The sequence below is a fragment of the Phyllostomus hastatus genome, unplaced genomic scaffold (assembly GCF_019186645.2).
Source record: "Phyllostomus hastatus isolate PE091 unplaced genomic scaffold, TTU_PhHast_1.1 phas_scaffold_78, whole genome shotgun sequence".
NCBI classification, from domain to species: domain Eukaryota; kingdom Metazoa; phylum Chordata; class Mammalia; order Chiroptera; family Phyllostomidae; genus Phyllostomus; species Phyllostomus hastatus.
Window position 1 is genome coordinate 65,649,964 of NW_025334041.1, and position 27,677 is coordinate 65,677,640.

The 27,677-nt window shown below is 42.5% G+C and overlaps 1 protein-coding gene and 1 non-coding gene across 6 annotated transcripts; both read right to left on the reverse strand.

Annotated features, from left to right (window-relative positions):
* Positions 1-81: 81 nt before the first annotated feature.
* On the reverse strand, positions 82-27,464 carry LMAN2L (lectin, mannose binding 2 like). Of its 5 annotated transcripts, none has more exons than XM_045827172.1 (9): positions 27,444-27,463; positions 25,914-26,032; positions 22,931-23,048; positions 21,822-21,904; positions 7,448-7,480; positions 6,319-6,480; positions 6,122-6,236; positions 1,160-1,279; positions 82-846 (listed from the first exon to the last, which is right to left on the reverse strand). In XM_045827172.1, exons 2-9 carry the CDS (start codon positions 25,995-25,997, stop codon positions 704-706), a joined length of 858 nt encoding a protein of 285 aa, XP_045683128.1. In that variant the 5' UTR covers positions 25,998-26,032; positions 27,444-27,463; the 3' UTR covers positions 82-703. The 5 variants fall into 5 exon arrangements, with proteins under 5 accessions (XP_045683128.1, XP_045683126.1, XP_045683130.1 ...); XM_045827170.1 differs by lacking the exon at positions 27,444-27,463 and adding an exon at positions 27,254-27,437; XM_045827174.1 differs by lacking the exon at positions 7,448-7,480 and having other exon boundaries at positions 27,254-27,464.
* LOC123812214 lies at positions 10,738-10,844 on the reverse strand. Its single transcript, XR_006784503.1, has one exon. It is a non-coding gene; the product is annotated as a U6 spliceosomal RNA (small nuclear RNA).
* Positions 27,465-27,677: the final 213 nt, after the last annotated feature.

Genomic DNA, 27,677 nt, shown 5'->3' on the forward strand with positions numbered 1-27,677 from the left:
AACAGAACCAGGATCCACACTGACGAGCAAAGGCTAGAGCAGCAAGCCAACGCTGAAAGCTCTCTTCCAATGGACACCTAGTGAGGGTCAGTGTAATATATTTGTTCTGCAGGCTCAGACCCCAACAGAGAGGCATAAAATGTCTTCTCAAGCTCAGGCTGCATTTGGAGAGGACAATAAAAGGAGGGAGAGGAAGGCAAAGTGGAGAAGTTTCCATCCAGATTTCCAAGGAGACCTCCTCAGGTGAAGAAAGGCTCAGACAAAAAGCAAAAACCAATGAATGGATGTCAGGAAGGTATGAGGAATTATCAGTTTTCTGTTCTTTGCAAATTTAAATGAGAAGGGTAAGGGTCCTGAGTCCCACATCAAGGCAGCCAGGGCAATGAAGCTCTTTTCTGTGATCTTGGCATCATAACAGCAGGTACTATCTCCATCCCTCTGCGCTCCCAGTAGACAGACTGCAGGGAAAGGCACATCACAGAAGCATTGCCCTGGGGTGGGTGGGCTTCCTGAACCAGAGACAGAGGTCCTCAAGGATGACCATGGGAATACAGTGTCCCTGAATTTAAAGCTCCAGTGACAGAACAGAGTCCCTGACCAGCTGCTGGACACTGAAGAAGACTGCCGGGCTATGCGCTCAGGAGAGCGCCTGCTGCTCCCACACCTCATGGTGACAGCACAGGGCTGGTGGTCACAGAAGGGCTCAGTAGAAACGCTTTCGGCTCTGTTCCTGCCACTTGTTATAGAGTATGATCCCAATGACAATGGCAAATACAGAAAATACCAGAGAGAAGAAGACGATGAGGAAGAGGGCCAAGCCACTCAGGGGTGGCAGAGGGGCTGTCACTGAGGAAGTGAAAGAGAAGAAAGTCAGCACCAGGGAGCCTACCCTACTGGGAAAGACCACCCAACAAGCTATTAATGCCCCAGGACCTGATGCCCATTTCTGGGAGCCAGAGCTCACTCTCCCTTTCCAGATGCTTTAATCTAAAATGAAGCAGCTGCTCATCTGTAACCTGGAGGCAGTGCTCCATATTGGGCAGAGGAAGGACAGAGAGGAGATGGTCCTGCGAGGTGAGGGTTGCAGGTCCCTCAGCCCACCCCCAGTATTGCGATTCCTCTCCCACCACGGGCTGCTTCCCAGGGTCCCTGTGCTCACTCTCGGGCAGCTTCATGTTGTCCACCGAGGGTAAGAACACATCTCGATGCAGCTTCTCCTCTTCTGGGGTTCTCTCCACTGTCAATTCAAATAGCTTCAGGGAAATAATGTCATGGTTGTCTAAAGAAAAAAAAAACATGGATTGCTCAAGCCCTCTCAAAAAGAGGTATCTTGGAGTATCTGGGCTCAAGCCTCTGATTCACACCTAAATAGCAACAACCTTGAAAGAATAATTGTGGCCTGTTTTCTCATCTAATAAAAATAAGGAACAGGAATATTCTATATTATTCCATATTGAAAGCTTTTATTAACAAGCATTACCTACATAATTTACAAATTTAGAGATAATACAAGAATGAATTCCTCCATGATACATAAAATGTTCCAGAATAGTAAGAGGAGAACCAGCAGCACTGAGCTTCCCTTTGATGGAAACGACACACTTGCAAGACAGGAAAGGGCCTCCCGGTGGCAGCAGTTTGATGGCTGCTTGCAGGGCTCAGCTGTGGCACGTAACAAAACGTTTCCCTTCCTGACTGGGCCTAATGCTTTGTGGCTCTTTGTAACTATGACTATGTATACCACAAATCTCCATGCCATAGAGCTAGCTCATGGCTACTTGGTTGGTTATCAGGGACTGGATTTCTTGCCATTTCTATTACTAGGATGGCATCTACACCTGCCTGGACTCAGAATCTTTAGAGAATCCCTAGATAGAAAAATCTAGATTTGCTTTCAATTAGATATTTTCACTGCTAGGGCTGAGTTTGACCCATGGACAGAATAAAAAGCCAGGGCAACACTCCTCACAACGTGGGGCACCAAAGGCTGGGACATCTGGAACATGTCCCAACTTTCTCAGCATGTTCAATAATCTGCTGCATTAATGGTAAGAAAATATCAACAAGAAAGACCTTAAGAGGATGACACAGTTTCTATTGAGGGACAACCTATGGGCAGAGAACACAGACCTACTAACCTAGGCATTACCACCCAAAACCTTGAGCAAAGGACGCCTTAGGACAAACAAAAATTGACTATATTCTCTTTGATCATTTCTAACAGTTGAGAACAACTTCCCATTGAAAAGTACAATAGGCAGTTAACCGACAGGCCCTAGAAACCTATAAATTCAAAGGAAAATTCAAAGTAGACAAGGACACCGCTTTCAACTTGAGTCATGTAACAAGATTGCATAGCAAAGATCTAAAGCTTGTGCCTCCTGTCCCTGAGCCAAGGTGAGCTCTGTCCCACAGCTGCAGCCTGTCTCATAGTAGTTAGAGCCTGGCTACCAAAGCAGAAGGTGAGGGGAGAACGCTGCAAAGGGACACAGGGAACGTCTTGAAGTGACAGAAACACTCTCTGTAGCTTGACTGTGGAGGTGAGGACATAGGTGTAAATATTTGTCAAAACACTTCAAACTATGTACTTCTATTCTGTGGAAAATATATCTCAATAAAGTTGAGTTTTAAAAAAGCCAGAATTTGACTTCCGGCCAAGATGGAGGCACAGGTGAACGCACTGTAGCTCCATGCACAACCAAGACTGGAACAACAACAATTTAGAGGCAGAACAACACCCAGAACTGACAGAGAATTTATCTGAATGGAAGTCAGACAGCCAAGAAGTTGAAGTAGATCCGTTCATCCAGACCGGTAGGAGGGGCAGAGACAAGCAGCCAGGCTCAGGTCGCGGCGAGAGCAGAGAGAGTTGGGCGCTTAAGGCAACCGGGGGCATGCAGGTAGGATCGCAGCGGGTGGACCCTGAGTACACAAGTGGCAGCTGGCAGATCCAGTGAGGCGGCGATTGTGGAGCAGGGCAGAGCATGCAACCCAAGGGACTGAGGTCCCATGGAGAACAGAGCTACTGCCATTGTTCCTTCCCAACCCCACCCCCACATACAACATCACAATCTAGTGACTGGGGTGCCCAGCCCTGGTAAACACCTAAGGCTCCGCCCCTCACCGTAACAGGAGCGACCAGACCCAAAAAAGAGAGAGAGAGAGAGAGAGAGAGAGATGGCTCAAACAGAAGAACAAATCAATGCCCCAGGACTCATCCTTTTAAGCAACCGAGAGATAGCCAATCTATCAGATGCACAGTTCAAAACACGGGTGATCAGGAAGCTCACAGAATTGGTTGATTTTGGGTGCAAATTAGATGAACAAATGCAGGTTACCATAGAAGAAATGAAGGAAAATGCACAGGAAACCAATAGTGATGGGAAGGAAGCTGGGACTCAAAACAATGGAGTGGACCAGAAGGAAGAAAGAAACAACCAAACAGGAAAGAATGGAGAAATAAAAATTCAAAAAAAACGAGGTGAAGCTTAGGAACCTCCAGGACATCTTTAAACGTTCCAACATCCAAATCATAGGGGTACCAGAAGGGGAAGAGGAAAAGTAACAGATTGAACACGTATTTGAACAAATAATAAAGGAGAACTTCCCCATTCTGGCAAAGGAAATAGACTTCCAGGAAGTCCAGGAAGCTCAGAGAGTCCCAAAGAAGTTGGACCCAAGAAGAAACACACCAAGGCACATCATAATTACATTAGCCAAGGTAAAAATGAAGGAGAGAATCCTAGAAGCAGCAAGAGATAAGGGGATAGTAAGTACAAAGGAGTTCCCATCAGACTGTCAGCTGATTTCTCCAAAGAGACCTTGCAGGCAAGAAGGAGCTGGAAAGAAGTATTCCAAGTCATGAAAGACAAGGACCTATATCCCAGATTACTCTATCCAGCAAAGCTTTCACTTAGAATGGAAGGGCAGATAAAGTGCTTCTCAGATAAGGTCAAGTTAAAGGAGTTCATTATCACCAAGCCCTTATTTTATGAAATGTTAAAGGGACTTATCTAAGAAAAGAAGATTAAAAAAAAACATGTATAGTAAAAGGACAGCAAACTCACAATTATTAACAACCACACCTAAAGCAAAACAAAAAGAAACTAAGCAAACAACTAGGACAGGAACAGAACCACAGAAATGGAGATCACATGGAGGGTTAGCAACAGGGGAGTGGGAGGAGGAGAGAGGGGGAAAAGGTATAGAGAATAAGTAGCATAGATTGTAGGTTGAAAATAGATAGGGGGAGGGTAAGAACAGTATGAGAAATGTAGAAGCTAAAGAACTGATAAGTATGATACATGGACATGAACTAAAGGGGGGGATGTGGGTGGGAGAACAGGGTGTACAGGGTGTACAGGGTGGAGGGGAGTAAAGGGGGAAATGGGACAACTGTAATAGCATAATCAATAAAATATATTTTTAAAAAGCCAGAATTTAAAAAATTAGATTTCATTTTAGAGATCCAAGTTCCCAGTTTCTCTTAAAAAACTAAAGCATGGTCTGACTGAGCCCACATTTTCTCTTGGCAGTGATGGCTGGAACCGAGCAGCTGCTGCCCATTCCCATGAATGTTTGCCTTTCCTTTCTGCCAGAAGAAAATTCTGTGTCCTATTAGCTTTATTCGTAATAAATTATGGATTTAAAAAAACCTGTGCGTTCAGTTCTTTACCTCTTCTCAAATAATGTTATGATTGGGGCTAAAGCCAAGGGGGAGAAGAAGCAAATAGAGAGAAGCCATAAATCGAGCCCTGACCCATGTGGCTCAGTTGGTTGGGTGTCATCCCACAAAGTGAAAGGTTGGCGGGTTCCATTCCTGGTCAGGGCACATACCTGGGTTGCAAGTTCAGTGCACTCCGTCGGGGCATGTATAAGAAGCAACTGATAGAGTTTCTCTCTCTCTCTTTCTCCCTTCCCCATTCTTTTTTTTTTTTTTTTAAAGATTTTGTTTACTTTTAGACAGAGGGGAAGGGAGGGAGAAAAGGAGGGAGAGAAACATCAACATGTGGCTGCCTCTCGTGCACCCCCCACTGGGGACTGGGCTAGCAACCTAGGCACGTGCACCAACTAGGAATTAAACCAGCGACCCTTTAATTTGCAGGCCAGTGCTCAATCCACTGAGCCACACACCAGCCAGGGCTCTTCCCCATTCTTTAAAAAATAAATAAATAATTTAAAAAGGGGAGAAGCCACAAATCTGGACAAGGAGAAAGAAAGTCCTAAAGAGCAGGGAAAGGAAAAGCAGCAGGTATTGTCAGTGCCGCAAATGTCATGGCAGGTAAGACCCTCAAGGCAAATGGTCAAAGGAGCTAAAGAGCCCTGGCTGGTGTGGCCCAGTTGGTTGAAACATTGTCCCATAGACAGAAAGGTCACGGGTTTGATTCCTGGTTAGGACACATACATGCCTGGGTTGTGGGTTGGCCCTGGATGGGATGCGTATAACAGGCAACCAATTAATGTTTCTCTCTCACATCAATGCTTCTCTTCCTCACTCCCTCCCTTCTCTCACTAAAGAAAAATAAAAGACCTGAAGAGGAAACAGAGCAAGGACTGAGAACAGAGTGCCACACACGGCCTGGACACAGAAGTAACTTCCACTAGAAGAGTGTTTACATCACGGCAGAGACACAGATCCAGGGCAACATGTTCAGAGGGGGATGGCTGGAAACAGGAGCATCTCCACATGTGACAGTCACAAGTCTGGCCATAAAGGAGGGCCTCAGTATCAGTTGGAAGAGGGATGGCAGAGCTGTGGGGAAGCCCTGTTAAGAGAAGGGAAACTGAGTATATTAGGAGGGGAAAGAGAGGAAGTGGACTAGAAAGATGGCACCAGAAACAGGAAAGTACAGACCTTAAAACACAAGCTGGAGAGGTGGCTCCACAAAGAGGCAAACTACTTTTCCATAGCTCTATCTCCTGGGACAGCTGTTTGAAGACAACCTAAGCCTGGGGTCTTAAGGAATCTGGGCATGGGAATGCAGGAAGATAAACACTTTTAGGGTATCTGTTTCCCAGAGTTCTGTTTGTCTCTCTCTTCTGAGAAGCCTCACCATCACTAAGGCCTGGCTACCAAGATGTGACTTCAGTTGGGGCAAATAAGAAGTGCATGTGGCAATACCTGAAAGATCCCCCGTGATGGAGGAGGTGCCAAAGTAGTAACCCCGGGGCAGGCGGACCCCTGGCACTTCAATGCAGTCCCTCCACTCATGCTTGCCATCGATGTCCATCATTATCTAAAATAAAAAGGAGAGAAATCAGGGCCAGGCCATGGGAGTAGGAACCAGACAGCCATATTGCTCCAGAACAGAGACTCACCGTCAAATGCCTCTTGACATAGCGAATCACAAGGAAGGTGTCATAATGGAGATTTCGGACAATGGCTGTACAGCCCCCCAGCTCTGTTGGCCTCCCATCCCGCTCATGATCATAGCTGAGGGAGCCATTGTTCACCATGGCTGAGATGTAGGGGAACACCCGCTAGGAAAGTAGGGAAGGAGAAGCAGAGGACAGTAAGGAAGTGCTCCTAGGAATGCCTGCGCACATCGTTAACAATCCACGAGAACCCACACTCAAAACCATATGGCCCAGTAAGCGACTGAACTCTGTACTTGACTTCAGGAATCCTCTTCTAAGGCTCTGGAGTCTGACTCTCAATCTCTTCCCAGAGATAAACATTCTGCACGGGTATTCTGCCTCAGACTAGTGGCTTTCTTTTTATGTGTATGTACCTATCTACCCACTGCCATGTCAACTTCTTGAATAAAATAATTTATTATGCTCCTTTACATGTCTCCACCTAGGCCCATATCCCCCGCGCCACCCCGGCCCCTGCCACCCCAGAGTAAGCGTTTTGCACACAACAGGTATTCTGAAAATACCTGTTTGATCAGGGAAATCTTTCCATTCAGGATAGCTCCTTTTAAATTCTAAATCCTATGAGCACATAATGCTGAATGGATTAAGACTCAGAAAGAGCACTGCCAGAACCAGGCTTCTGGATGGTGTTCTCCAGCCAAGATGACTGTTCTTAGCCAAAAAAACTTCCAGCCCATTTAAGCTTTAGTCACACACAACTTCTCCCAATAATACACAGGGCAAAGTTCTCCCACTGCAGGTTTCCCCAAATCCCACCCATTTCCCCACCTACTTCAGAGGCCCTCTCTCCAACAGAGTTGTAGGAGCAAATTTTTCCTTAGAAATGATAAGCTAACCATTCCAGAGCAAGCCCAGTGCTAGGCAGTGTAGATGAAGGGAGAGGTCACATGACACATGCCACTCAATGAATTCCACACTGTCCCCAACAGTCAACATGCACAGAGAAGCTGCACTCAAAATCAGAGACTCGTGACTCTTGAATCAGTAGCCACATGGATACTTAACAGTAGCAAATGTTGGATGAACACAGGGAATAAAGGGTGGCCATAGTGGATCAAAAACTGAGTACCTGGACTCCTGGAGAGTATCGCCTCTTCTGGGCCTGAGGGAGTCCAACAGGTTTAAAAATGAGAGGGCACAGAAGACGGGAGACCAAGTCAGAAAGAAACAGCCATGGAAGAGCCAAGACCCAGCTGTGGTGGATAAGCAAACCAATCTAAACCTCAAACAGAAATTTAGGGTCTATGAAGGGCATTCAAGTCCTTACGCCCCTAAATATTATAGGCAAAACTATATACACTGGTGCTTGTACATTTCCTGAGGGAGGATGTGTTACTATCACCAGATTTCCAGAGGTCCTCTAGGAAAACCTCTCTAAGGTCCTGAAGCTTTCAGAAGCTTTATGAAACACACAGCATTTCATCATCCAAACAGTCCCCACTTATGTCTCTGAGAGTCAGGAGATCAGGCCACAGGTTTGTACCCAGACAGCAATATTTCTATTGCAAAGAGAGAGACAAAAATGACAAATAGGGCTGAGTTCTTCCAAAGTGAAGACGTCCTTTGCCCTGACTGGTGTGGCTCAGTGGGGTGGGCATCATCCTGCAAATCAAAAGGTCGCTGGTTCGATTCCCAGTCAGGGCACATGCCTGGGTTGCAGACCAGGTCCCGAGTTGGGGGTGTGCAAGAGGCAATGGATCGATGTTTCTCTTGCACATTGTCTCTCTCCCTCTCTTTCTCCCTCCCATCCCCCCTCTATAAAAATAAAATCTAAAAAATAAAAATAAAAAAGTAAAAAGATGTCCTTTACTGTGCAGGGTCTCAGAATACTGCTAATGCCTGGAATGTATACAGCCCAGGAGTGGACAGACTGTGAAATTAACACTAATCCTAAAAGATCGTTTACCCTCTAGTTGGGCCTACGGACATATATTTCCAAATAGCTATTGTCACTCTAACCTACATGTGGGCAAGGACAAGCTCCACAAGAACGTTGCAACATGACAAATAGCTCAAGGGTATTTAGTTTTGCTCCAGAAAACTGCTACAGTTCTAGCACCAAGAGATACCAATGAAGGGTCAGCACAGTCCTGCCCTGAAGTAAAGGTGCATGAGGGTGCATGAGGAGTGCACGGCCCAAAGCACTCCTTCCTCTAATGCTTCCTGAGCACCTATTACCAGCCAGGCAGTATTCCAGATGCTTTAAGTTTGATGGGAAACAACATAGACAGGTACCTGCTCTCATGGAGCTGACAACAGAGTGGAAGAGACAAATGATAATAACATTTCAGACAGTGATAAATACTATGATGAATACTATGATGAAGAGGTGACACAACAGAGATTGATTAGGAGTCAACATCTAAGCTGAGACCAAGAGAGTTAGTTAGAGGGAGTCCCCCAAAAGCAACATGAGTTTGGCACATTCGTAGAAGACATGGGTGTCTGAAACTAAGCTAGTGAGGAAGAGGCTGGTGTGAGCTGAGGCAGAAGCCAGATCCCACTGGGCTCTAGAGGCCACAGTAGGGAGTTCAGGGTGGGCCTCAGAGCAGCTCCCAGCTGTTTTCCTTCAGGCTTCTGGTGGAATACATACAGGGCTACGGCAATAGATTAAATGAATCAGGGAATGATCAAACTGCCAAAAAACTACTCTTCTACAACTACATCTAGGATAGCTATTTTAAACCACTGTGCTGCAAGAATTTTAAAAATATGCAATACCTGACTATTGAGTCAGCAGCACTGACCTCTTCTTCCTTAGATTGTCAAATAAGAAAAATGACAACAGCCAACACAACAGCAGCCATCCGGTATGAATAAATCAAACTTATACCTGTTTTTTTTGGTCAGGTCAGCAAAAAATACATTTTTTGGTGTGCAGTAGAATTTTAGCAATTAGTTTACATGTGCCATGAGATGAATAATGTTGAAATTTGCTGATCTAGAAGAACAGATTTGTGAGTGTGCTTATCAAACATTTTACAGAAATGGGCTTGACGAGAAAGCTTCTAACTTCAGTGGCCAGTCAGGAAAAGGAAAGAATTAAAAATGCCCTGGGGAGTTCTGATGATCCCAAGGTTTGCTTCATGTACCAACTCAAGGAAGTGCCTAAGAGAACCATCCTTAACCTAAAGGGGCCTTATTCTTTCCAAGGCTGGTGTGGCATCCAGCTATGCAGTCAGAGGCAACTTGGTCCTCAGGATCGCCTGGGGGAGCTTTTTGGCTGCACGTACATGTGTGTCCCTCAGTCACATAATCTCATTCAGTAGGTTGAGAGTAGGGAACAGGTTTATTTTTTAAAAAGCAGCGCAGACAGCCAAATTTAAGAAACACTGCACTAGACAGAGCCCCACAGCTTTAGAGCTAAAATCTGTCTCCTTCAGCAACTCATGACTTAGCTTCCAACTTTGCCCTTCATACTATTAGTAATTATTTAAATGCATCTTATTTCCTATGCCCAGGTAGGAGATCATGAAGTGTTTCTAAGGCACCCACTAATATCACACAGAGGCAATTTCCTTTCCTTGGAAGGCAGCCTATATGCAGCTAGAACGGAACACTGAAGAATCACACTGACTCAGGCAAAGGCGGCAGTTTCATTCCTAACCCAAGAGTCACCAAAAAATGAGGAACTCCTGCTATTGTACAAATAGCTCTCTATAGGGTGGAGAAATGCTTTCTCATTTTTGTACTGCAAGGCCACTTAAAAAAAAGTTCTCTAAACATCATTGTACCTTCAGCATATCTTGATTGAAAGGAGACCCGTGAACTTGGGGATTTATGAACCATTACTAAAATTCCACAGCACATGAGCTGTGAACAATGAAGAGAAAAAAGCAAACATGGCCTCTGTCACCAGGGAGAGCTGGGTTCCAACTGCGGTCAGATAGACCACTCCTGGCTCCATAAACTTGGGTGAACGCCATCATCTCTGAGATTCTATCTCCTCAGTAGAAGCAGGGAAAATAATGCACAGCTCACAGGGTTAGTTATGAAGATGAAATGAGACATAAAAAGCATCTGGTACAGTGTCTCACATTCAGGAGAGTGTCAAAAAATGTTCATTCAATCTATAACTAAATTAATGAATTTCTAGATAGAAACCCTGTTCACAGGTGCTCGTATATAAGCACAAAGCCAAACACACATCGTTTAGAACAGTAATTCCCAAACCACTGGCTTGTCATGGGCCAGTAAAATCTCCAAAAATATTTTGGGGGTTAATGGGTTTGTCTTTGTTACTTTTCTGACCTATTAAAAACAATAATGACAAAATAAGCAACCATCTTTATAAACATCAATTTTTTATGAACATCATTTTTTTACTTCTTTTTTTTATTATTATTTTTTTAATCATTGAAAAATATGGAACGCTTCATGAATTTGCATGTCTTCCTTGCGCAGGGGCCATGCTAATCTTCTCTGTATCGTTCCAATTTTAGTATATGTGCTGCCGAAGTGAGCACATGAACATCATTTTTAAAAGAACATTTTAATACCCCAAAAAGAAATATACAATGTCATAATAAAACATTTAGCATCTTTCCCTTATCCAGATTAAGGGAAAGACAGATTTAACAGCTGAATGCAACATCGCATCTGGGATCTTCTTGTCCCTTAAAGAACACACTTGAACAACTGTTGAAATCTGAATAAATTCAGTAGATTAGGTAATAGTATTGATATCAATATTAAGTTCCTGATTTTATCACTGTGCTATGGTTATATAAGAGAATTCCTTGTGTTTAGGAAAAACAAGTGAAGTATTTAGGATTAAGAGAATATCATGAAACCAATTTACTCCTGAGTATTGGTATAGTTCAGAAATATGTACAGACAGAGACCAACAGACACACACAGAAGTTAAAGAAAAGGCAAAGCAAATGTAGTAAGAAATTAACATTTTGGGGAATCTGGGTAAAGAGCACTCCTAATTCTTTGTTGTATTATAACCTCTGTAAGTATGAAATTATGTCAAAATTTTTAGAAGATTAATGTGAATCTAGTATTTGCCATATTCTCAATTTTTCTATGTATCAAAAAAGTTTTAAATGAAAGTTCATGTGATGCAATGTCTTATTTTTTAAAAGGTTTTGTACATTTTGCTTTTGTTTTAGCCTTTTCTGATTTTTCTATAGTGAGCTTTTATATAAAAATAAGAACAAACAAATGCCTCTTCTATAGCATCTCCTTTCATGCCTCCATGTGACCCTCCCCTTGGATCACTAGAGGAATACACTGTCACTTCTACAGACATTTTTCAGGCTTTTAAAACATTGTAAGTTGCTGGTCTTACAGCAATCTTCTCCCAATACCCTTTATGCAGGAATCTGGATACAAAGATGACAGGATAACTCAGCAATACCCCTCCTACAAGTTAGACCAGTGAGATTCTCACATTACTGAGCAGCATGAGAAGGCCCCTGCTCCCGCAGTCCCCAAACTACTGCTAACTTATCCTAGGAACTCTGTCCCTAAGTTTTAAAGCTCCTCAACTGAGGACACATGAAAGGGGTGAAACCAGCCAGCTGACTGCCTAGAAGACTTTCACATTCATGAACATTACCATTATCTCTTAAAACTCATGGGATGATTTTAATCCCATTTATTTTAGTTGTGACCCCACTAGAATAAACCCAAATTTGAGGACTTCAATAAAGAGTATTTTAAAATCAGAAAGCATTAAACTTGAGGTATGCCCAAATGCCAAATACTGAAGTTCATAATTTATCTACCCTGATTACAATTGCCAAGGTTCAGAATCCAGCCTAATATGTATACCTCCATTTTGCTGCTGCTCAACAGTCTGATAGTAGGTGAATACATCTTGTTAATGAGAAGATCTTGTCTACCTACAGTCCTACTTTGGGGAGTTCCTGAACCTCCTAAAATTGTATGTAAAATCCTCTGTGTACCTATATCTTTCAGTGAGCCAACCACTTTTGTCATATTCTTAAAAGGGTCAAAACCGAAAGGTAAAGAACTAACGCAGAGCTAAGCATGGGTTCTTGCTTTTTTTCTCCTTCCTCTTTCCCTCTTTCAGTCTCAGAAAAGAAACATTACATTTTCAACTTCTCTCAATTCTAGCAGAAAGCCATACATTTCTACTTCCCTCAAAAACTAGCTGTTACCAAAATTCAGCTTCAAAGCCTACTCATATCAGAGTTTGTCAATACTGTCCCCACCTATTTTCCAAGAGTATCTTGGAAAACACTACCTTACCTGAGACTGAAACAAAAACCCTAAGTCAGCCCTGGCTGGTGTGGCTTAGTGGATTGAGTGCTGGCTTGCAAACCAAGGGGTCACCAGTTTGATTCCCAGTCAGGGCACATGCCTGGGTTGCTGGCCAGGTTCCCAACAGGGGGCATATCAGAGGCAACCGCACACTGGTGTTTCTCTCCCTCTTTCCCTCTCTAAAATAAATACATAAAATCTTAAAAAAACAACAACTGTAAATCATATCCATGTTGGATGATAACAGAATTCAGAAGTTATAAAGTTCCTTTAATAACATAAAGATTCTCTCTGCCAACAACAGAGACCAAGAGGAATCAGTGTCTTCACCGAGGGAATATGTTTTTACACTGGATGACACAGTATTGTTAATTTTTTTGCAGCTTCGAAGGAGGAAAAAATTACCACAGTAAAAACATAGGATATGTCGCAAACTCGACTTCCAAGCTGGCCATACCTGGAAAGAGCAGTGAGCTTTCTCCCCACTCTCCTACCACTTGCCTCACCTCCACAGAGTGAGGCCCCAGTGTCTGCCTCTGGGAAGAATGAGGGCCAAGGCTGCAAAGGGCTGCACTTTTGAGCTCTCCTTCCAGAAGCTCTCTATCATCTTACTCTTATTTCAACTGAAAAAGACACTCCCCTCTTAGAGTTCCCTGAAACTTTTCACCAAAATCTGGGTTCTCATGAAAAACCATGACCATCAGCTGATGACTCCACAGAGCTGAGAAAAAATGATCAAGCCATGCTTTAGTCAACAATTTTAACAAAACAGCAATACTATGATATAATTCATACACCACACCATTCACCTATTTGAAGTCTATGATTCATTGGCCTTTAGTATATTCAGAGTTAAGATTATTATTACCACCATGAATTTTAGGGCATTTTCATTGCCTCAAAAAGAAACCCTGTGCCCACTAGCAGCCACTCTCCCCACTCCCATCCTCTAACCCAGTCTCAGGCATCTACTCTTCTAATTTCTGTTCCTAGATTTGCCTGTTCTAGACAGTTCATACACATGGGATCACAAAATGTCACCTTGCTGGCTGGCTTCTTTCACTTAGCATATTTTCAAGGGTCATCCACATTGGAGCACATATTAATGCTTCTCTTTAATGCTGAATAATACCTCATTGTAAGGATATATCCTATTTATTTATTCACTCATCAGTTGATGGTCATCTGGGTGGTTGTCATTTTTTTGGCTATCATGAATAATGCTATGAACATTCACATGAAAGTTTTCATGTAGACATGTTTTCATTTCTCTTGGGTATATACCTAGGACTGGAATTGCTGGATCATATAAACTCTCTGTTTAACCATTTGAAGAACTGCTCAACTGTTTTCCAAAACAACTAGTCCATTTTACATTCCTACCAGCTGTGCATGAGGGTTCCAAGAACTCCACAGATTTGTCAACATGTTATAATCTGATTTTTCTGTTTTAGCCGTATAAGTGAGTGTGAAGTGGCATCTCATTGTGGTTTTTTTTTTTTAAACTTTCATTCAGAAACAGTGAAAGTTTTGTTTTTTGTTTTAAGATTTTATTTATTTATTTTTAGGGAGGGAAAGGAGGGAGAGAGAGAGATAGAGAGAGAGAGAGAGAGAGAGAGAGAGAGAGAGAGAGAGAGAGAGAGAGAGAGAGAGAGACATCAATGTGCGGTTGCTGGGGGTTATGGCCTGCAACCCAGGAATGTACCCTGGCTGGGAATCGAACCTGGGACACTTTGGTTCCCAGCCCGCGCTCAATCCACTGAGCTACGCCAGCCAGGGCCTCATTGTGGTTTTTATCTGTATGTCCCTATTGGCTAAGATGTGAAGCCATCTTTTCCTGTGTTTATTGGTTATCTGTATAACTTCTTTGGGAAAATAACCTATTCGGATGTTTTGGCCATTTTTTTAATTGGGTTGTCTCTTTCATTATTGCACTGTATCTAGAATATATAAAAAACTGCTACAAGTTCCTGATCAGATATATGATGTACATTTATTTTCTCCCAGCCTGTGCGTTGTCCTCTCACTTCCTTGATGGTAACCTTTGAAGCACATTTTTTAATGAAGTCCAACTTATCTATTTTTTTTTCTTTTGTGGCTCTTGTTTTTGATGTCAAATCTAAGAAACCATTGTCTGATCCAAGGTCATGAAGAATTAACCCTATATTTTCCTAAGAGTTTTATAGTTTTAGCTTTTACTTTTAGTTCTTTGATCCACTTGAGTGTATGGTGTGGAGCTGGGGAAACTTCATTATTCTCCCTGTGGGTTTCTAGTTGTCCCAACACCATTTGCTGAAAAGACGATTCTCTCCCCATTGAATTGTCTTAGCCCCCTTATCAAAAATCAATTGCTCAAAAAAGTGATGATTTACTTCTGAACTTTCAATTGTATTCCATTGATCTACAGGTCTGTCTTTATGCCAATACCACACTGTTTTATTATCAGAGGTTTGTAGTAATTTTTTAAAATTATAATTGATTATGCTATTACTTTTATCCTGATTTTCTCCCCTTTGCCCTCCTCCACCCAGCGCCCCCTACTCCCTCAGGCAATCCCCCCATGTTCATGTCCATGGGTCATGCGTGTAAGTTCTTGGCTACTCCTTTTCCTACACTGTACTTTACATCCCCATGGTTATTCTGTAACTGCCTGTGTTTTGTTTTGTTTTATTAAGATTTTATTTATTTAGTTTTAGACAGAGGAGTAGGTAGAGAGAGGGAGAGGGAGAGAAACATCAATGTGTGGTTGCTTCTCACGCCCCACCCCCCACACTAGGGACCAGGCCTGAAACCTAGGCATGTGCCTTGACTGGGAATTGAACCAGCAACCTTTTGGTTCACAGGCTGGAGCTCAATCCACTGAGCCACACTGGCCAGGGCACCTATTTGTACTTCTTAATACTCACCTCCTCACCCATTCTCCCCCTCCCTCCTCCCATCTGGCAACCACCTGGTAACTTCTTTTCTTGTGCTACTTTTAAGAGTTTCTCTATAACTGGAGCAAGTTTTTAAAAGTTTAAAAAAAATAAAGCAGTTTGCAAAAAAAAAGGTCTCTCTTTATCTTTAACCTTTGGCCTTTTAATTATGATGTCTTGGAGTGGGTCTCTTTGCACCCATCATAATTGGGACTCTCTGTGCTTCCTGGACTTTCAGGTCTATTTCCTTCACCAAATTAGGTAAGTTTTCTTTCACTATTTTTTTCAGGTAGATTTCCAATTTCTTGCTTTCTCTTCTCCTTCGGGCACCCCTATGATGCAAATGTTGGATCTCTTGAAGTTGTCCCAGAGGCTGTTTGTACTATCCTCATTTTTTTAATTCTTTTTTCTTCTTGTTGTTCTGATTGGTTGGTTTTTGCTTCCTTATGTTCAAATCATTGATCTGATTATCAGCTTCATCCATTCTACTGTTGTTTCCCTGTAAATTGTTCTGTATTTCAATTAGTGTATCCTCCTTTTCTGACTGGGCCATTTTTATGCTGCCAAGGTCCTCACTAAGTCCCTTGAGCATCTTTATAGTGTTTTGGATTCTGCATCTGATAGGTTGCTTATATCCCTTTCATTTACCTTTTCCTGGAGTTTTTATCTGTTCTTTCATTTGGGCGGTGTTTGTCTCCTAATTTTAGCAGCCTCCCTGTGTTTGTTTCTATGTATTAGTTACAGCTGCTTTGACTCCAGGTGTTGATAGTGTGGCCAAATGTAGTAGGTGTCCTGTAGGGTCCAGTGGCACAATCTCCCCTATCACTCACGCTGGGTGTTCGAGGTACGCCCTTTGTGTGGGCTGATCAATGGGAGGGATTTACCCAGGCCAGTCAGCTGCAAGGATTGGCTGTGACCACTCACCACCAACCTCTGCCCTCCACGGAGGACCAGCTATGCAGGGGCAGGGTGGTGGTGCTCCAATGTGGTCTGTAGCTGTCCACTGGATTTGATGGCTATGGGGTTTCTCAGATGGTGCAGACCAAGGTTAGCCCCCGCCTGTGTATTGCCCAGGGCCACCCTGACTGAGCTGTAAAGCAATCTGGCTGTCACTAGGGCTCACTGAAAGGCAACTGTTGCCTGTTGGATAGAATTTAGGAGCTAAGACCAGCGATTCTTATGGAAAAGTGATTTACGTGGGCCTGTGAATTGGGTGGGGCAAAGCCTTTGAGGCTCTCCAAGGTGAGTCAGTGTTACCCAGGTTGATAGAGTCTCAGATATGCCACCAGCTTAATGGTTCTGTTGTGAGGGAGGTTTAGCAAAGGGACAATGGCCTAGGCTCACCATGATGCCAGACACTTCAGTTTTTCCCTATATGCCAATGATGTCTAAGTGAATCTGTGTGTTGGTTCTTTACAAGGAGCTGCTGGGGCTCTAGAAGTTTCTTCCACAAACTCAATCCTCACTGGTTTTTGGAGCCAGAAGTTATGGAGACTTATCTTCCTCGCATTGGAATCCTGGGCTGGGGGTCCTGGTGTGGGTCTGTGACTCCTCACTCCCAAAATATCCCTCCTGAATTTTTATTCACGTGGGTGTGGGACCAGCCTGTTCTGCCTCTGTGCCCCTCCTACCAGTCTGGATGGATGTGCTTTCTTTAATTCCATAGTCAGGCTTCTATTCAGCTCAATTTCTGCCATTCCTGAGTGATGGCTGTTCTTCTTTTAGTTGTAATTTTGATGTGGTCATGCAAAGACACAAGCCATGTCTGCCTACGCTGCCATCTTGACTGGAGTCTGTAGTACATTTTAAAATCAGAAAGTGTGAGTGCCCCAACTTTGCTCTTTATTAAAATTATTTTAGCTATTCTGATTCTCTTGCATTTTTGTTGATCTTAGGATCAGCTTATCAATTTATCAAAGAAGCCAGCTAGGCTTCTGATAGGGATTGGCTTCTAATAAGGCTTCTGATAACCAAATCTGTAGATTAATATGAGGAATGTCACAATCGTAACAATACTAAGTTTCTAATTCATGATCTGGTATGTCTTTCCATTTACTTAGATATTCTTTAATTTCTTTTAACAATATATCATAGTTTTCAGAATATATGTTCTTTAAATTTATTTCTAACATTTTATTCCTTTTTGGTAATAGTATAAATGGAATTTTCTTACTTTCATTTTCCAATTGTTCAATGCAAACATATAGAAATATAACTGATTTTTGTATGTTGCTCCTGTGTCCTGCAACCTTGCTGAATTCATTTATTAGTTCTAAGTTTGTGGGTTCTTTAGGGTTTTTGACATGCAAGATAATGTCAACTGCAAGCAGAAAGAGTTTTACTTCTTTCTTTCTAATCTAGATGTCTTCTATTTTCCTGCCTACTTGTGCTGACTAGACCACCTAGGGCTATGATGAATAGAAGTGGCAAGAGTAGAATACTTGTCTTGTTCCTGACCTTAGGAGGAAAGCTTTCAATCTTTTATAATGAAGTGTAATGTTATCTGGGGGTTTTCCAGATGCCCTTTACCAGGTTGAGGAAGTTCCCTTCTATTCCTAATCTGTTGAGTACTTTTCTTATCACAGAAGTATTATATTTTGTCTAATACTTTTCTCTACATCTATTACTATGATCAAATGACTTTTGCCTTTTATTCTATTACTACAGTCTAGCATATTAATTGTCAGATATTAAACCAAACATTAATTTTAGGATAAACATACTCAGTCATAGTATATAATCCTCTTCACATGCTGCTGGATTTGGTTTGCTAGTGTTTTGTATAGATTTTCCACCTATAATTATAAGAGATATTATTCTATAGTTTTCTTATGATATCCTTATCTAGTTTTAGTATCAGGGTAATACCAATTCAAGAATTAGTTGGTAGTGTCCCTTCCTTCTACATTTTGTAAGGGTTGGAGAATTCTGTATTAATTCTACTTTATATATTTGTTAGAATTTATCAGTGAAACCATCTGGTCCTGGGCCTTTCTTTGTGAATTATTTTAAATTACTAATTCAATCACTTTATTTATATAGATCTATCCAGATTTTCTATTTCTTCAAGTATTATTTCAACAACCATTTATGATCTGGCAACCTCATTGCAGCACAGGTAGTAGTACCGTGTACTCCCAAATACTGAAGCTCCTCATTTAATCACCTAAATTGCAATTCCTGTATCATTGGTGGGGAAACTATGTGACTTTGGACAATCTGTCCTGATTTCAGATAGCTAAGCCCAAACTCTACTCATATGCTGAACTCCCTTCACCTCTTCCGAGATGCATTATTAGTTGCTAGCATTCTCCCAGTATTTCCTCATGAACAAATGTGCTACCAAGTGAGTTGAGCAACAAGGTCATGTACACTCTGGTGACAAAGAAACAAGAAACCAGGGAAACATTTTCACTACAATAGCTTAAGGGATTTGATGAATTATTATTCCACACCCCTCCTATCAGCTCCTTGTCCTCCTCATCCAGCACATCTTCTAAACATGACATAACATCTGCAAGTTATTAAGAGGTATTGTACTTGTCACCTTCTCCTCATGTGCTGAAAATAATAAAGAAAATAATGAGGCTGAGATTATTGGAGTTAAACCCACTATTTGTGTGTCACAAGTTTTTTAGCCTTCTGGACTTCAGTTTCTTACCCATAATGTACAGATACAAATAATATATGCTCCAAAGTACTGTTTTGATACGCAAATAATAACTGTAAAAGTGCATGGAACAATAGCTGGCACCCTTACATATCATATCATATCATATCATAGTAAACCATGCTGCTAACAAAACACATCTAAGATAGTCCAGGTTGTTAATATGTGGAAAGGAATACACTTTCTATGTTCTCTGCACTCACCAAGTAGAAGCTCTAAGAACTGAAATTGCACAGATCACATGAGAATAGTGAATGCCTACATTCTCAAGGAAATCTACCCTGCAGAAGAAAACAGTGGGTGGGAAGTAATAGAGCATCATAATTAAAAGCACGTTTCTGGAATCAGGTGGACCTGTGTTCAAAATCTGACACCATCTTATATTACTTGTTCTGAGACAGTTAATTTATCTAAGTGTCTGTTTACTCACTGGTAAAATGGGAAAAATAATACTGACTACAAGGAGATTTGATGAGGATTAAGACAGTACTTGTAAAGTGCCCAGCACAAAATAGCCAAAGTAGTAAACAAAACTGGTTTTATTCATTTTTTAAATTTAGTTTTAATTTTAAAATTTGTTTAATAAACAAACAATAAAAAAAAAGGACCTGATGTTGGGTGAGGGGTTCTCAATATATAGCCAATACATGTGACTCACCTGGAGAGCTTTGAGACTTTTGGAAAGTAAGGTTGCCTAAATTTCACCTAAGACAAATGGAATCAGACTCTCTGAGGTTATGTCTGGACACTAGCATTTTTAAACACTATCTAGGTAATTCCAATGTGCAGTTGGGAGTCAGAACCACAATTGCTAGCCAGAAAAGAAGGCCCACTTTTTACCACCTGAAACTAATTTTTATTAACAGCTACTATCCTTATAAAATAAGCTCATTGGATTTGCCCTCTCAAACCAGAATTACTAGTATCTGACAGTGAAATGGAAGCCAAGACAGTTTGAACAATTCATTTCTGGAAGAAACAGAGGCAGATTTAAAACTGTAGTTAGTCCCTGAAGCCCAGACCTCTTATTCTGATGCACTTCTAACCACCAATACTTCCTCAGCACAAGTAAACACCCAGTCATGATAAGCTCCTCATTAAAATCCTTTAATGCACTTACCCCCTTAGAATACAGTCCATATTTCTTAATGGGAACACCTTCAATACCTGGCCCAACAGTGTGCGTGCTGAGGGTAAGTCACATACATGCAGACTGCTCTGGTGCTGGTCTAAATAGCCAAACCACTGCCCACCCAAAGAGACAGTGTTCAATCTCAGTGGCCAGTTAATATGCTCAAGAAAGAACAGTGTTAATACAAAAGAGTGCAATGTGAACGGTGGCTCCTGGAACTGTGCACGATGGCAACACTGCTGGCTCTATTCTTCTCTTTGGCCTCATCTCTTTCTGATTCCTTTTTTGTCCTTACAATTGTTACCCCTTCTCTCACTTCATCACCTTAATACATGCTCTTTCCTCACTGGTTCCTCATTTTGCAGACTTCAATGTAAATGTCATGTCCTGGAAAAAATCTTCCCCAACAGCCACCACCACCATCAAAGTCCTGCCCCAATCAGATGCTGCTGCCGTCTTCCTTCCACATCCCCTAGACCCCCACCAGCATTCTCACACATCAGTGCTACTGAGTACAAGGATCATATTGGTCTTGCTCAAGATTCTCAGGGCCTGAGGACGGTGGAGTGAAGAGGGACTCAGAAACAACTCTGGTAACTGACCCACAACAAAAGTTTATTCTAACTCAGGTCTTACTCTCCACATCCTCTAAGGTGAACTCTGTGGAAAATGTTAAAAACTGCTGAATCTGGGTGTTGCATATACAGTGATCTGTTCTCCCAATATTTTTATAAGTTTGAAAATTTTAGGGCTTAAAAATAAAGTGAGTTCTACCTCCACTCCTAATCCTGCCTTTCTTGCTAAATATTATTCAGTTATAGGATGTCCAGCAACAACCTGTCATTATCATTTTCCCACCATATGATGGCGGGACCATTGGGCAGAGAGTACCAACCTGTTGCTAGCATAAGAAAATACTAAAGAACCCCTAGGATTTGCTAACAAATAGAAAGAAGCTTCTGCCAACAGCCAGATACTGGGTTCCCACAAAATCCTGAGATTCCATCCCTTTCATTTGATAGCCTTTTCTAGAGAAGAAGAGAAATGCTGTTCAGGTCTGAGAAGAGGAGGAAGAAAAGGATGCTGGAAAGGGTGAGCAAGCTGCAAAACAGAGCAGTGATATATTACATCATCAGGGGAGCTTAGTTACATAAATTCAGCTTGCTCTGGTGCTGCTGGCCTCGCAGACATATCACCAACTAGCCAAACATGCTCACTTCCAGCAACCACCTAATGTGCCCAACATAGAACACCATTAATATTGAAGAGAAAGCCCTCATTCAGACAGCCATTCCCAAAAGACTATGCACCATAAACAGATCTCTCCAGTAAAAACACTGACAAAGATATTAACTTTTGAAGTTCGGTAGATGAAGAAAGCAGAAGTGAACCCCTCACTTCCTAGCCTCTCTGTTCCCTTCTGAACAGCATTCCTACAGCAGAGAATGGGAACGTCCATGTGGCTGACCTAAGCTCTGACACTTGCCATTACCTCTTGCTGCTTCTCCTCATTGGGGTAGGTGTCTACAAATACTCCCAGCCCCACAAATTTGTCCATGTTTCCAAACACAGGCCCTAGAGAGAGAGAACAGATGATGAACAATGAAAAAAAGTCAAGAGTTGAAATAAGAATAATATATCACTATGATGGAGAAAAAGTAAAATTCAAATGCCTCTCAGGCCTCAATTAAGATGAGAAAATACATGTAAAAGCACCCAGAAAAGTACAGGGCCTATAACAAGCAGCCAATAAATAGCTGTGGCTTCGACTGAAGGTAGGGGAAAGAGAAAAGGCCACTGCGACCTTGTTTAGCACTATATCTGCTCCCCGATCCTGACTAGCTGCTGAGGCGCCCCTAAAGAATTCTGCTTCACAACACTTGGTGATGGCCATGCCCCTAAGAGAGATTTGATTTCCCAAATTTGACTTCTTGTTGCAAAAGAGATCAGGCTGAATCAGCTGGAATTTTCCATCTGCTTGGGGCTCCCACACAATAGGGAAAAACAGACACTGTTTTCCTAACTCAGGAGTGCTGAGATCGGTCACTATGAACACCCAGAAGGAATCTGCTCACCGGGTCATCAGTCTTCGGGAGAGCCATTGCTTTCACCTAGTCAACAGGCCAGATTGGGTCACAGGAAAATCAGAAAGAACTAATAAGCAAGAATCACCTCAGGATGAGTCAAATTCGGCTCCTTATGAGGATTCAGACCCCACTCTAGAGACTAGACAGGCCAGTCTGCACCCACAGACATCAAGGGAGAGGAAAAATTGCTGGCATTGTGGGGATGTACCCTTCTCAAAAAGAGGGCACATGAGAAAGCAGGTTGGGTCCTGACCGGTGTGGCTCAATGGGTTGGGTATCATCCCACAAACCAAAAGGTTGCCGTTCCGATTCCTGGTCAGGGCACATGTCCCTGGCTGGGGGTGTACAAGAGGAAACCGATGGATGTTTCTCTTGCACCTCAATGTTTCTTTCCCTCTCTTTTTCCCTCCCCTCCTCTCTCTCTAAAAATAAATAAACAAAATCTTTTAAATAAAGAAAAAGAAAGAAAGCAGTCATTCACCCCTTACACAAAAGCAACCTAGGGTCCCAATACCTGGCTGCATCCGATCCTTTGTGTACCAGATTGCCAAGCCATCCCCATGCAGATTCTTCTTTCCTTGTCCATGGATTTTGAAGTGCACCTGCAATTCCCAGTCTCTCAGGAAACATGGCTGAAGTGAAAAACACATTGGGATCAATAAAGGGCATGAATGTGAAACCCCTCATCAGCAGTCTACGGACTAGGAAAATATACATGCAGGTAACATGAGGCTAAGGGTTAAAACTTGCTAAGTGTTTGTGTCACAAAGTTAAATAAATAGAGTCATTCAACTCTATATGAAATTTAATATAAAAAGTAAATCAACCTCTTAATTTCCCTCAATGTCTCCCAATAGGAACAGTATAGTGCTCTGAAGTGGGAAAAGACACGAGACCACCACATGAGGCTGCTATCATTCTACACAGATCCAGAAAAACATCTCAGGCCGTAGAGTACAGGTGGCTAAAATATCTCATCTGTAGCTTAAGAACACCTCTCTGACAGATATACTCTAAAAAGCTTGAATTTAAAGAAAGGTCAAAGCCTTATGAATTGTGAAAGAATAAGAAAGACAAAGTCATTTTACAAAGGTTTCCAAGAATAATTAACAGATGCTATACATACCTCTAATTAGTTAGACTTGGCTCTATGGCAAGCTAAGGAATAAGCTGGAGTTCCCATGAGGAGGCATAAGTTACAATCCCCCAAAACCTCATGCCTGTGATCAAGAAGCATAAATGTACCAAAAGAGAACAACCCCACCCCCACAACAGGGACAGCTTCTGATGGGAAAACCTTATTTAAGGAGGTGGGTATGAATCAGACACCTGTTTCTATTTTTGAACTGTGTAGCAAACCTTGGAAAAATGAAGAAGGAGGTAAGTACTCCAAATAGTCTAACACTTTCTTTTTTTAATTATTTAAAAAAAAATTTTATTGTTGACACTATTTTGAACACTTTCAAGTAGAAACCACAGTGAGTATTTGGTTTAGAGAGGTTCCTGGTTAAAGTTCACCATGAAAAAAGAGAAGGAGGAGTGGACAGACCAATAGGATTCAGCTGAAGTCTCTCCAAATAGATTGTTCTGGCTCTCAAGCAACATGTTGCTAGATCATTTTCAGTTTTCAGTTTAATTTCTGGGAAATCTTCCAAAAAGTGTTAAAATTGGGAGTACATGGTCCAAATGAAAGGAGTGCAGATACTTCTAAATTCACCAGTAAACCCTGAAATCTCCATCAGCTTACCCTACTCTGATGAACTCAGCCTCTCTATAGTCATTCTGGGTTCTCATCTTTCTCCTGTTACATTTATATTTCAGGGCAAGAGTAAAATTCAGTGGTAGGGAGCTAATGGGTGGACTTTATGCCCCTGGAAAGAGGGCAGGGCCAGAGAGGTTCACATTGACCCAACAGGTGTCTGCCACTTATCCTTGGCCTCATGTAGCACAATGCTATACAATTTTGCTCCGGACTATGTCTAATAGTGGTTCTGAAACTTTGCTGCACATTAGATTCACCCAGTCCTAGAGGGCTTTAAAAAATCCCAATGGCCAGACAGCACCCCATTCCAATTAAATCAGAATTTCTGGGGGTGGGATCCAGGTATCAACTCCAATGGTCAGCCAAACTGGAGAACCACTGCTCAAACCAGTGCTTCCTATCTAAATAACTCAGAAACGAATCCCAAGGTTCTTTCTGGCAGTCAGTTATCAAAAAATACAGGTAGCAGCAAATCCAAAAAAGGAAAACTGGAAACTAGACTAGAAGTGCTGCTAAAAGTTATGTAGAGACTGCTAGCAAGAGAGAAGCAAAGTGCTAGCCCTGGATACAATCATTTAGTAACTGAGAGACCTCCATCAATGAACCTTGTAAGGGATATAGAACATAACAACGTGCATTTCTGTAACCATTTTAACTTTCCACAGCTTTTTCATGCCTATTCTCAGAACAACCCTGGTGGGCAAGTAGAACAAGAATTATGAAGTACATCTGACAAATGGAGAAACTGAAAACTGAGAGGTTAACTAACCTCCTAGGGCTCACAGTGGGTGATAAACAGCTAGATCTGCAACCTGAGTCTTTCAACTGGCAGCCCTTCACCTCCTCTACCACAACACACCATCCTACACTCTGTCTAGGAATAAGCTCAGCCCCATAGTCTGGGTTAAGGGACCAGCTTGTGCAAATGGCTCATGCTGAAACTTCTCTTCTCCCTATGCTCCTTTAGTATTCTCTACACATAACATGAACAGGCAGAAGAAATAGTGCTCTTTTCCGAGATTCAACTTATCTAAACCTAATGATTAAAAAAAAAACACAGAATAGTGAGTTCTTAGCTTATGTGAACCCAAAAGAAGGTATGCAAGGGTGACGTCAAGGTCATTCCCAAAAGTAAAGTGGTAGTAAAAGACTTACAAAGAGCCCTGGAAACCAAAAAGAAAGCATCATCTTACACTTGTACACAAAATGCAGCTGCACCAGAAACACCACATTCACTTCTTGCCGTCACACCTCAAGAAAGACAATGTACTAGAAAAGGTCCAAAGGACAAATAAAATGACCAAGGGTGCAAAGTGGCTTTCACATGAAAATAAAACTTAAAATTAGACTCCTCAAAGTGAAATAACAAAGAAGGGGAAGAAGAAACTGGAATGAAATTTGGGATAAATTTAGAAGACAAGTCTTCTACTTTACAAAGCAAAGTAACTAAACATGAGTTATTAACCTTCAAGAAGTCATACTATCAAGTCAATAAGGAATTGAAGACATTTCAGAAAACAGAATCAAAATGAGTTATTTGTTATAATTAGGGCAATGGAGAGCATTTCCCTAAATATTTGATTTCATTATGAAGGTCATCAAAGTCTATGAAATGAAAACCCCTGATAAACACAGAAGATAGAATACTGGAAATAAACAGTAAAATTAAGTCAACATGCCCCTGGTGAACTTTCTAGGATTTTTGGAGTCACCAACACAGGAGGAAGATTCTTACCATCCGGTTCCATAGGGCACCCTGTTTACTTTGCATATCTGGGGTAAGGCGGATATATTGCGTCATCACCATGGCATTGCCCATCAGATTCCACAATGAGGAACTTCCAGTGCCCACACCTACATAGAGGAAGTAGATCAGTTCACATTCTTCAACACCAACCCATTCAGAAAGCCACCACAAGGCCTTCCAAAAGCTGGAGTTATCATCTTTTTTTCCCTTTTCATGTCAATCTCCCACTTTCTATCATAAACTTTATATCCTTATGATCTTTACAGCTTCCTTTCACAAAGCCCTTCTCAGGTAAAGACCCCAAAGCACATCAGAGCTATCACTTTATCCATGCCACTGTTAACCATTGCTCAAATCCATTCTTCCCTTTTTTATGTGTGACTAATTGTAGCACCATTAAAAAAAAATCCCTGGTTAAGCCAAAAAGAGCTTGATCCTCAGGCCTCTGGGGCTTAATCACCTTGTTTCTTTAAACAATCCAAGCACGACTTCACCAGATACCTCAGACTATAAGCCCCTTGGGAGTGAGAACTGTGTCTGTATAACCCACAGCATTAGCAGAGACCCACACACAGGAGGCACTCCATGCATCTGCTAAGCGAATAATCACCCTTAACAGCAGTGTTAAGGGTGCTTAACAAATGCTCTTGCACTTGGAGTTTGTGTGTGTTTGTTTGCTGTCCTCCTACCCAACCAAAGATGGCTTTGTGTCACGCCATCTGCACTGATTTGGTCCTCTCTGCAGCCAAGTATACACATTTTCTGGTTGATAAGCTGAGCCTAAGGGCCTACGAACCCTAAACAGAGCAAAGCTACCAGTCTCTTTCATCAATATGGTTCCTAGACTGGGAAACAGGTGTTTTAAACCGCAACAGATTTATCTTCTGTCTCAGTTCGGCCAAGTTCGACCTCAGCTCTGCCTCTTGCTTTATTTCTAGTACAACTACAGCTCCAGAGACAAGCTCCTTGTTACTGGGCTTCCATCGCTCGCCCCCTATTCGCAGTCCCCTCCCCTTCCCACATTCCTCCTGTCCAACACCGTTCTCCTCTTTGTTCAGGCCTAGCCCTACCCGCTTCCAAAAGCCCAGTTACTACCCGCTGGAAACACCCACCGCTAAGTACGGGGCGGTGCGAGAGGGTAGGTGTGGAGGAAGCCTGACCCCTGCCCTGCAGGCCCGTGGCTCCCCAAAGCGGCAGGAGTCCCCATGGGCCCCCTCCCACCGGTGGCAGTTTCCGAAGCCGCGAAGCCCGAGGCCGCCCGTCTGTACCGAGGAACTCAGGTCCTGAAGCCCTCCCCGAGCACGACCACCTAGTCCCGGGCGCCTCACCCTGGTAGGGCTTCGACAGCGAGTGCTCCCGTTTCAAGTACTCGAACGTCTGACCCGCCCCGACTTTTCGGGGTCCCTGCTCAGACCCCAACAAAAGAAAAAGGAGAAATATCCTGGACCCATCCCGAGCCGACAAACCCCGCCGCCACCGCCACCCCGAGGGTCCTAAAGTGGGCGCCATCTTTCTCACCACTGTCCCTTCATCAAAACTCCGCCCTGCCTCACAAGCCATTGGCCCATGGAACCATCTGCTCCGCGTCCCATTGGCTCTGGTCAATTCTCCGGCGCCGCAGGTGAGTATCTTATTGATTGGCTGGCTTGATATCAGTTGCCTTGCCAACCCAGGAAGGGGGCGTGGCCAAGTGCCTGGACTCCCGTATTTGCTTTTGTCCTGAGTTCCGCTAGGCATACTGGTGTATGTAGT